At 37.2% G+C, this 12,166-nt stretch overlaps 1 protein-coding gene across 1 annotated transcript in view; it reads right to left on the minus strand.

Annotated features, from left to right (window-relative positions):
• The window catches only part of LOC121728651 (glycine receptor subunit alpha-1), a 75,881-nt gene that overhangs the window by 24,670 nt on the left and 39,045 nt on the right, over nt 1-12,166 (minus strand). Inside the window, exons 3-5 of the mRNA XM_042116875.1 lie at nt 6,713-6,789; nt 1,503-1,602; nt 801-955 (exon numbers count right to left, since the gene is read on the minus strand). Of these exons, the coding sequence (XP_041972809.1) occupies nt 801-955; nt 1,503-1,602; nt 6,713-6,789 (332 nt within the window). The remainder of the gene's footprint in view (nt 1-800; nt 956-1,502; nt 1,603-6,712; nt 6,790-12,166) is intronic.

The following is a 12,166-nucleotide window of genomic DNA, read 5'->3' on the forward strand; positions in this document are numbered from 1 at the left end:
GGGGCCAGAACAGTACTGGCTTCTGCAGGACTGGCGCTAAGATTATTGGCTCTTTGTAAACTATAACGCTTTTCAAGATTATCTTCACATTATCGTTTCGGCAGCTGCGAAATCGATGTCGCTCATCGGCATTATAATTCCCCTTGACCGTCTGTATTCGTCCATCATGGCGAAAAATAATTAAAAATTTAAATAACGAAAGTAGGTTTCTGTTAAAAGCCCGTATATACAATTATTGTACAATATCAAGCTGCATTTAAAACGATTCGAGCTGAGTAAATATTTGAATGTTGTAAAATAAAAAATATTATTCTCTTACAAACGAATGTAGGCGGATTAAACGCGGATTAAAAGGATTCTACATTAGGATTTTTTACGTTTCTCGCTAAAATGGCTGAATGTAACTCACATTTATTTTTTTAAAAAGATAATTACTCTATTTTGAGCCCCATAACCTCCAAGACAGGCTTAAATTCAGTTAGTCTTAACACTTAGGGCTCATGTTGTGTTGATCGAATGTAATTATTGCAACACCACTGAAGGTATATTCTGCATTATATTCTGTAACTGCGGTGGTTCGGCTTGTACTATTTTCAGTGCGATTCATTCCTACCTAAACTTAATCACGTTTGGATGACATCAGTGGCAATTTCATAAGCTAACTTTAAAATCCGTTTTTCAATACAATCCCTCTCTACAATGGTAGACAAGGATTGTATTGAAAAGCGGTTTAGATGGACAATGGTCCATTCGACGTGAGTGAGTGCGAAGGTCAAAAAATCAAGCTTCAAAACTCGTACCTGTGACCTTGGAGTTGAGGAAGTAGGGGTCCGGGTGCCAGAGGTTGTCGAAGAACTCCGGAGGTAGAGTCACGTGGTCATCGCCTTCCTCGAAGATGTCATCTGGCAGCTGGAGCCGGCTCTCCACCCAGGTCTGACGGATGAACATATCCACCCTGGAATCCAGGATATTGGAGTGAAGAAACTTTGAAAAAGAGAAGATTCAACAAGGTTATAACTTATAATAATCTAAACACTAAAAAAAACATATGTTTTTGCAGAAATTGTGCGTTATTGATAGAATATAGATTCATGCGCTCATTGCCTCTTAAAAAGATCGGCAAGTGTTGAACTGATCGCAACTATCGGAAAGTTACATTCACCCTGCCTTATCAAGTTTTGCTAAGTATTTTCTGCCTGGCCTGAACACAGGAGTTGCAGTAGAATGTGTAATAATAATAACTCCCACACCGGTTTCGGTGACGGTGGCTGGTTTCATTGAAACCAGGCCAGATACGCAGGAGTAATCTTATCGTGCCCAGGTGTATGCGCATTATACAAGAGCACTCTCTATTCCTCATAACCTAGTGTGACGGACGACCGACACGACTGGCGAGAGATCAGGCGCAGGAAATTTTACATGCCCATCCGACGCATGGATCAATTTACTTGTCAGACAATCAGGTGATCAGCCTGTGGAATGTGGGGTGAGTCAGAAAGTACCTGAAGTCCATGTCCTCGACGTTAATGGAGTTGACGTCCACCACGTAGATACTGAACTCCACCATGACTGGGTGACCTTTTCTGGACGGCGGACGTATTTCTGAAAACATTAATATCAGAGAAATTAATTGTTAGAAAGATGGAGTAAGTTTGTCGGATAGTGTCAAGTCAATGTGAATTGTTATCACTTGTCAGCAGCTGTCAGCTGGGCATAACAATAGCCCGACCATATTACTTAGGTCTGCCATCTACTAATGAGATAGATTTCGCTTTTTCTTAAATGTAAGTACATTTAATCTTGTGTTATAAAATACATTATGATATAGTTCAATTTTAAATTTAATAGCTCATTAAAAATGTTTCGCATAGCCTGGTCACGTTGCAATGGGAACACTTTATAGTTTGCACGGTTCTTTAAAAACCAAGTGGGTACATCAAGTAATAAACATCATACTAGATGTGCGAAGATACTTGTGGTTAATAAAGGATTTAATTTTGGTGAAAAGTTCAAACACTTCAGTTCATTCACATCTAAAGGGTATTGGTAAATCAGTCGGATCTAGACAGACAATATTAAAATGAAGTAATATAAAGCATGAAAAAGGAAATTTTAACGCAGGAAATGAACGGTTTCCGCTCGATAAACCAATTTTGGCGCAAAGGAGTTACGGGCGTCATCTAGTTATAAAAATACATATTATTTAATACCAAAAAGATTATAATACTAGATAGATTATAAACTTGTGGCGGTACCCATAATTCGCCTAACATTCCTACATCGCGCTATCGAAGTTTTCTGAGCTCGTCAGTATAATATACGACAGCTGAAATGTATCACGTGGGGCTTCGGCCTGACGGAGCATAACACCTCGCTCGGTCGGAAGATCTTCCTTTGTGGCGGCCACGCATATTCCCACAAACTTATACAGTATGTAACACTATACGAACTCCATTGCGCAAGAATTCGTTTATCGCGCGGAAACCTTAAGTATATATTTTTCCAGGTTAAAAACTGCTCTATGTCAACATCGGTTCAGCGGTTTGGGCGTTATAAATCAGAGAGGGCGTTACAAAAATAATAATAATAATTAATTCACTTATTATGAGATCTGAATTTTAATTTCATCAAAGCTATTGATTTCTCACTAAAAGCAATAAATTTCATTTATAAACAAAACAATTTCAAATCATTAAAAATACTAAAACTTAAAGAGCAAAAGAAATTAGAACTTAAAATTAAAAAGAAAACAAAATGATAAAATCATTTTCATTTATTTAAACTGACATAGATTGTACTTACAATGTTTATGCACCGCAAATTCACAGTAGAATGAGCTCCACGCTCAGAATAAGTCTTTTTATAAGCATCATCCCTACTTGTTTGCCCTACCACAAGTAATTACGTCACTCTTGAAAATCATGTTATCAAAACATTAAATAATTGTAAAATTATTAAATAACGTTAAAATTAATTAGCTTATTTATTTTGTAATTTACCAAAATTCACATTAAATTATTTCGAAGTAAATAAAACCGGAAGTAATTAATTCACTACCAAAATACGTCGTAATTTTAGTGAGAATGTTTAAAGAAATTATTTAAAAGTTTGATTGGCATGGAAAACTAGTTTTAATTACATTAGAATAATCCTATATTGGCAAACTATGAAATTATCATTAAATAATAATTTTAGCTAGCTGTTTTATTGAACGGTTATTTACACCAGTCGGCTGCGACATGTACATATCATCGTGCGAACATCAGAAAATCCCAAAAACCATACATTTTGTCAAGATCAAAAGTAGGTCCTTCGGCGCGGTCAACTCTATGCATGCGCCTTTTTCGTATTAGGTCTTGTAGTTTCGAAGTCTATTTTATGCAAACAAACAAAGAAACCTTTTAGTGTCTCATCACACTAGGCCGAAAATACGCGGTCGAAGTTCGGCATGATTACGTCAGCAGTGCGCTACGCATACATAACGCGACGTAATTTCGGCATGGTGTGTCATCGGTAATTTAAAATGCATTGCAGGCGGAATCATGCCGAACTTCCGCTGCGTTTTGTCGGCCTATTGTGTTTAGACATTTAGGGCCTGTTTCACCACTTTCTGATAAAGTGCCGAATAGGCTATTCACAACTTTTTTGACTGATTCTCCATACTTGATCTGTCAAGTTAATTGGCGAATAGCCTATTCGGCACTTAGCAGGAAGTGGTAAAACAGGCCCTTAATCTAAGAACGAGTGTTCCGAAAACTTACAGTAAATTAGCAATTTCCATATTTATGCCAGAAGGTTATTTAATACATACATTTTTCCGCAAAAAACTCGTAGTCTATTCTATACTTGTGCTAAATTATGTAAAAATTGGCCCAGTATTTCGTGAGATTAGCGCGTTCAAACTGAAAAACTTTACCTACAATTAAGTGTAGCTAGTAGTAACCGGAATAAGTCTCTGCCATTTATTTTTTATACAGAAAACAAAATATATTTTAAAATATCAAAAGCGCAGACTTGCTGCGATCACGTTTTGAAAGTCAATATTATATTTCATGCCCAATGTTTTTTTTATAATAGAATATCATAGTTTATGCCACGCTCAATGGAATAGTGAATGCCCATTGCATCAACGGCATTTGAAACAGTATACGTGGTATTAATATAGAGTTTGCTACTTTACTGTATTTCTTTTTATGAGATACAGGGCAAACGAGCAAACGGGTCACCTGATGGAAAGCAACTTCCGTCGCCCATGGACACTCGCAGCATCAGAAGAGCTGCAGGTGCGTTGCCGGCCTTTTAAGAGGGAATAGGGGAGGGTAAGGATGGGAAGGGAATAGGGGAGGGTAGGTTGTATCTCTGGATAACACTCGCTCTTAGTCTATTTTGGCTATCTATAGGAATAAACAAATGTCATGTTTAAGATTTGTTACTGATAATATTCCTAATAGCCAATCAGTGTTCGAAAAGTAATTTATGATCACCGAACCATAAAAAAGGCCAGGAAACGACCAGGAAAATATATCAGCCAATGAATACATACCAGACATCAAAAGATACCATTGAATTCCTGGTCTTTTGAACTCCAGTCTTTTTCTTTTATACGTTGTTAGTCTTCATAAAGGAAAATATATGATATTTTAATACAGGTTTCAGTTGAAATTGGATTGGTACAAGTGAGCTTAAAGTAAAAGAATTAAAGGCAAAATGAATTAAATTGACACCAGCAGTCATTAAACCTGTATTTAAATAATAAACGAGCTCTTGCCCGCGGCTTCGCTCGCGTTAAGAAGTATTATAATATACAGACTTTCATCCCCTATTTGAACCCCTTGGGGTTGGAATTTATCAAAATCCTTTCTTAGCGGATGCCTGCGTCATAACATCTACCTGCATGCCAAATTTCAGCCCGATCCGTCCGGTGGTTTGGGCTGTTCGTTGATAGATCACTATGTCAATCAGTCAGTCACCTTTGAGTTTTATATATATAGATAGAGATTTTATAAAAAAATAATTTATATCGAAAACAACGAATTATGACAAGTTTTTTGTCAGGGGGTTAATGGCCGCTACTACCAGATGACGTACAGTACTCCCAAATTAATAATGTGCATGGAAATCTTCGCTAATTGTCGTAATAACGAAAACACCCGAATCTATTAAACTTGCATTTTGCACCTTGTTCAAAGGAAATAGAAGTAAATATCATAATAGCCGGTGGCTGTCCGCTGTCGCTAACTCACCGGGAAGCCATCGCGGCGTTACCATGGTAACGTCCACGGAGCTCATACAAAGAGGAGCTGGCCTAAGCAACTGTGCACTGTGATTTTCAACTAGGTCCTGAGTCCTGACGTCATCATTGTGGGCGGGGCTTAAGTCAGTACACTTTCAGCGTTTGTCAGGTGCACACGTAACGAGACTCCCAATAAATTGGTGTTTTCTGCGTATTTAACAAGGAAAGGATGAAGTATTGTGTTTTACAATGTCGAAAACACTCAGACAGACGTTCTGATAATATAAATACCATCACATTTCATTTGGAAATAATTTCATATGTCATTTAAATATTAATGTTCTAGAACATTTCAGCTTTCAGCGTTAATTATACTACTTGACACTAAGTGGCCAAACCTTTGAAAGATAATACAAACGTAAATGCGTATAATTTTGCATAAGTTTATTACAATAATCATACTTGAATACTGTAAACCGTTATACACTTAGTCTTAAACACATTTAATAGCTAAAACCGTGATTATATAGCTTTTATTATGATATTACTTATAAACCGCCATCTGTCGTCACCTATGATAACTATTTGAAACGTAAAAAATATCCAGGGCTGTAGTACGTCCCATAATATTCAAGACAAAATGACATCTAGTGTAAGATAGTTGAACTACGTAGTAACATCAACATCGACCTAAGCTAGTAGTTTGGCTTTTAGCCGATAGATGAAATATTCAGAAGTGAGCGGAGCTTGACACCCCCTCACCCCGCAAATTGTCACGCGTCGTTTCATAAGGAAACTTGATTACAACACCTCCTCTTAGTATTAGCTCCGTGGTAACGTCCAAGGCTCCAAGCAACGTCAGGCGCCTCTATGTCGCTGCAAAGCGCTGTATTTTTTTAAGTTAAGTTTCACGTATGTCAAAAAATACGGACGTAGCATTACACTATAAAGAGGTGAAGCATGCAAGGTACGACAATTTCGTTTATTGTACACGTGACCGACACTCATACACGCAACTAGGTACTACAACCCGCTGTCATTGTACATTGAGTGACGGCGCCAATGACACGCACACATCCTACACGGGCGGCCATAACTATGCTTCACTCGTGATTAGACAAGGTTACGTCCGTATTTTTTTTACGTGCGTGTTAAGTTTAAAACAGCGCTTGCAGCGACGTCTTCCGACGCTCGGGAAATACGATCGTTGCCGACAAATTACGAAAATTTCTATGCGCATTATTACTTTGGGAGCACTGCGGGGCTAAAATGGTCACATTTAGCAATTCCTGTCAGTCAATTCAGCAAATGAATTGTCAAAACTGTCAAACTGACAAATGTCAAGTCAGTACAAAAATACAGAAATGAATTGCTAACAGAATTGCATTTTGCGATTTTAAAAAATGAATCATATTATAATTCATATCATGATTCTTCAAAGCGACCATTTAAGCCCCGCTGTACTAACGAAAAACATACCTTTGACATAATTTTCTGGAAGAACCACTCTCGGTTTGAGAGTGTGATTCCGTTTCGATACGACGTCATTGCACAACCTGAAACAATTTTAAATTATTTACACCGTACACGAGTCCGGCCTGGACTGCGATCAGTCCGACACGTGACACGTCACACGATCAATTGGCCTTTAATATTATACAGGTGCGCTAGCCCATACTTTCGTATGGGCAAGCGCATCAGCGTCACGAGTTTCCAAATACAAAATAGAAAAAAATTTGGTCTTTCAGCGCTGCTACTTTCACAGTGAACTCTCTATAAGGAACCTTTTAAGGATCATATACACACCCTAAAGTATTATCACTTTGTTTTGTTACACCTTATATAATATTGTGATGCCTTATGTCAAATTAGTAATTACATAATAATTATTATGATCGTTATTAAGGGGCCGGGTACCATCGAAATTCTCATACATACGTAATACCAAAATCATTTTCTCATATACGTGGGAGAGCCATGCTTCGGCACGAATGGGCCGGCTCGACCGGATAAATACCACGCTCTCACAGAAAACTGGCGTGAAACAGCGCTTGCGCTTCGCCGAGTGAGTGAGTTTACCGGAGGCCCAATCTCCTACCCTATTCCCTTCCCTAACCTCCCCTATTTCCTTTCCTTCCCCCCTATTAACCTATTCCCTCTTAAAAGGCCGGCAACGCACATGCAGCTCTTCTGATGCTGCGAGTGTCCATGGGCGACGGAAGTCCATCAAGTGACCCGTTCGCTCGTTTGCCCCCTTATTTCATAAAAAAAAACGAAAATATTAAACATGTTTGAGTTATTTTTCAGCTTAAAATAGTAATTACCTAGGTTCATGCGTAAAAATTTACTACAAAATATTTAAACACTAAAAAATATATTAATAAATAGTAAATTTACTACAAAATATTAAAATATTAAAAAATATATTTTTTTAGTTTAAATATTTTGTAGTAAATTTACTATTTATTTATATATTTTTTTAGTATTAGGTAACTATTTAAATAGCAGCGCGGTTTCAGTGCCATTTACACGCATTTAGTTGTAATATCGTGCAGTTGCCGCCAAACCGCACGTTTGAGCGGACGCATCGTATAAATCCAGCCATATATTATGATATTCTGTTAAAACTATCATCCGGGGGGCGAGTTTATACATAATATTAATTCATTTGAATGTTATCTCGCTTGCGCGTATGTAATACACATATTCGAATTATAAGAATCAAGTCTCTAAGTTACATTTGAACTAGACTACCAGAAGTGTAGCGTGCCTTATAAAACAAATTTGAGGCCCATAGGAAAGTTAAAACTTCTCACAAAAGAAAATAAACGTAGGGTGTTGCCAACTTTTGAACCCAGGCTTTACGCGGGTAACAATGAAATTGCTGTTTAGTTTTTTCACATTTTCATTTTTAAACTTAAAAAAATAATTTTAGGAAAGTTTTTATTAATTTTTGCATACTCACGTTGGGGGTCCCAATGGCCCCGGGGCCCCGTATAATTGATACGGCAGATACGGCGGTATCTACGTCCCTGTAGACTACGTAGATAATAAATTGCGGAAGTTGTGAAGCGAGCCGCAGCAATTTCAGTCCCAAAGGATTTCATTAAATTTTAATTAGTACTCGTATAAGAGTCTTTTGATATTAACAGTGGGTTTGATACGTGATCTCCTTAGTACATTAACACTTTAAAGTTTTAGTAATTTTACAATTAAATTAAATTTTTTATTACATAAATATTTGGTACTAGCTGTCCCGGTGAACGTGTCCCGGTGTTCGTCTCACTTTAAACCTTCCCTGGACTTCTACGAATATTTTAAGACTAAAATGAGCCCAATCCGTTCAGCCGTTTTCAAGCTTTAGTGCGACTAACACATTTGAAAATCCATTTTTATATATAAGAGATTATAAAACTGTTTGTTTACAATCCATCACTTCGTCATATTACAATCTCGCGGTTTTTACAATCTTACGGTGACATATATAATTAATAAAAGGCGAATTAGCCGAATTTGTCTAAGATATGTTTACGTTATACCAATAGAATTTATAAAATTAAAAATATGTAGAAATCTGGATCCAGTAAAGGACATGGGACAGAATTAATTACGGAAAAAATATGGCTACAGATGAATTTGACTTCGTTATGTTGCGAGTCAGATTAATACAAAATAGTTTAAATATACATAGTTTAAATAGTTTATTGCCATCAGAAAAATAAAAAGCGGAATATAATATAACAATATAAACTAGAGATCGCCCAATGGTCGAAATTCGACCTTAGTTTCAACGATAGGAGTTAGGACTTAGGACTACTACCTATATTTTGTAAAAAAATATTGAGTTTATCATATTTTTTCAACTCTTGTCTCTAGGACTCAGCTGATCTCAGACTGGCCGTGTAAGCATTGTCTCATAGTATCTAAGATTCAATAAAAAAGCTATAATCCATTTTTAATTTGTCACCTTGCTGTCAACAGACTTCAACCATAAATAAAAGAGTATAATTCATATGTATAGGTCATCTACTTGAGTGTGCGTATTATAGTGTGTGTTTTCATTTGTTAAAAAAATGTATGATAAAAGCATAATTTCAAAATAATATTAGCTCGATGTACTCCTTCACTATATAAACTATAACTGTGCAAAATTTCATTCACCTACGTTTCCGCATTTTTCGTCAAAAGGGATAAGTACAAAGTTTTTCGCTTGCGTATGAATATATAGATAAGTAGATAAGAAAAAATGGCGCAAACAAAATAAGGGAGTGTTAGCCTTTTTAGTTTTTAATTTAAATAAAATAAAACAGTATCAAATAGTTCAAATAAAAAATATATCATCAAAATAATAAATACATTTTATGCGGCATTATAAGCGATGCCTTAACACACAGATGTTATGTCAAACGAGGGGTATATTAATTAATTTTGATGTGTCTTGTGCGTGTTCTGGTTTGGGGTTAAGAGGAGTCCACACCGCCGTTTTTCCATACAAACGTTGTCCCCTGTTTCCTCGCTGGATAATGCCGGTAGAGTTATGATTTTTTTCCTGAATATCTAATGGCCACTATTAGCATGTCCCTATGTTTTCTTTTTTTTTAATTTTTTTATTAAAAAAGATAAGAACGTCCAAAAACCCAAAAAAAGGCCAGATTTTCCTCTGTGTTCCAACACCCTGAAAACAAAACTGGCTACAATATAAAAAAAAATTAGGAACACAGCTCAAGCCTTGCTTTTATTCTTAATGAAAAAAAAATCGGTTAAATTTTGGAGAAGGAATCAGCGGACAACGAATCGAAGATTTTCTGTTCTTTTATTAGAACTTTTATCATGTTGTCTCTATCGCGCTGTGCGGTGGGAGACTTGAGATTGGTGAGACAGCAATTCATTTTCAATTTCTCTCGCCCTTGGTGTATCCTCTTAAAGCTTCTATTTCTAAATTTAGCACTATAAATATTATCATTCACGTAAATTATTGTAGATAAAGCCTTAGAACTTGGCAATATTTTAGTTGAAACATACCTTTTGCGTCATTTGTAACTACAACTGAAAAACATGCCCGCAACCGGCACGAAAGTTGGCAAGTTGCTCTATGACGTCAAACAAAGCAATGTTTTACCGACAGAATTACTTAATACTTTGACCATGAGTGTCGGGAATCTGCGGAAAACGAAAAATGTCCTACTCTTATTTAATTTTAGTCGTACAATAATGCAAGGATTAATATTTAGCGTGTGTCTGCAATCAGGACTAATAAAATTAAACGTGTTTGTTGCAACTTGTAACAGTTGCACTGGCACACCTGCTGTCAATGTCATCCCAGCTGCTTGCATTCACACACTAATGGCACAAAATCTTTGTAACCACTGATCTCTTTATTACACTGGACAGGCGATCGCTATTAATAAAATGTTCCTATTTGAAAGTCGCCATATTGGCGCTGATTGCTACGTAAAAGCAGTAGTGAGTGTACTAGGAACTACTATTTTACAAATGGCGGTTGTCATTTTCTATGTAATTAGTTCACAGTACGCTCACCGCGGCGCTTCAAATCGGCACAAAAAATAACTTTCATTTTGTACGGCATAGCCTGTCCACTGTCCAGTGTACTATATAATAGAGGTCAGTGTTTGTACCGTATTACGTACATAGCAACTACTAAAATTAACTTTATCACTTTTTTTTATGAAATAAGGGGGCTAACGAGCAAACGGGTCACCTGATGGAAAGCAACTTCCGTCGCCCATGGACACTTGCAGCATCAGAAGAGCTGCAGGTGCGTTGCCGGCCTTTTAAAAGGGAATAGGGTAATAGGGGAGGGTAGGGATGGGAAGGGAAGGGAATAGGGGAGGAGAGGGTAGGGAAGAGATTAGGGTAGGGGATTGGGCTACCGGTAAACTCACTCACTCGGCGAAACACAGCGCAAGCGCTGTTTCACGCCGGTTTTCTGTGAGAACGTGGTATTTCTCTGGTCGGGCCGGCCCATTCGTGGCGAAGCATGGCTCTCCCACGTATAACATTATATCTCTAGTGTTGAAAAAGCCACTGTAACGAAATATATCTGGGCGCAAATATCCTATAAAAACAGACTTTGGCTCACCACACATTCCCACCACTGTGTATCTCCTGTGTCACCAGGATCGACAGCGGTATCGATCCACGAAAACCCGTTGATATGATCTCAGGGAGCCCGAGGGACATGCTAAAGCTGTCTTGGGACCCGCAACGAAATTAATCAGAAGAAGATACGAGTAGGAAGTATACAGTTTTCCCTCCCCATAAAAAGCGAGAGACAGCACAAAGTTGCAATGACCGAAAGTCAAAGAACTAAAAAGAAAGCACCACGGTAATAATTAATGTTAATTATGACTAATAAGATAGATCTAAGTTAATGTTGGAATTTGTTGTGTTACACTGTTTCCAGTAATAATTGTGACAAAAACGCTTAAAGGCACGGAAGTTCCTTGCGCTGTCCTCGAGATCATCGTAATATGGGACTCCAGAGTCCAGATTTATAAAGTACGTTGCTAAGCATTAATTATAGATCTTTCGTTATGCCAGAGGTTACACTCCCAGAGAACATGATGGGCGGTTTGTTCGAACATGTTGCCTTCGGTCGAGCACTCGCACATGGGCGATTCTACTAATTTAAATCCATAGAGTTTGGCTTTAAAATTATCATGACCAGTCAGGAATTGGTCTATGTCCTTTTCCAAGATTCAAAGTTTTACCATACCAAATTTTACCAACCAACGGACTTTCGCTTTTATAATATTAGTAGGAAGTAGAATAGGATTATGTAAATTTTATTGGGTTTTAAATTTCAATACATTTTTCAGGTCGAATCCCGTTTATTTCTGTCTTTATAACCCGATTATAAGGGCCTGTTTTTACTCTTTATTATTTATTACGTTTATAGCTTACAGAAATGCG

Source organism: Aricia agestis, chromosome 7 (genome assembly GCF_905147365.1).
Source record: "Aricia agestis chromosome 7, ilAriAges1.1, whole genome shotgun sequence".
NCBI lineage: Eukaryota > Metazoa > Arthropoda > Insecta > Lepidoptera > Lycaenidae > Aricia > Aricia agestis.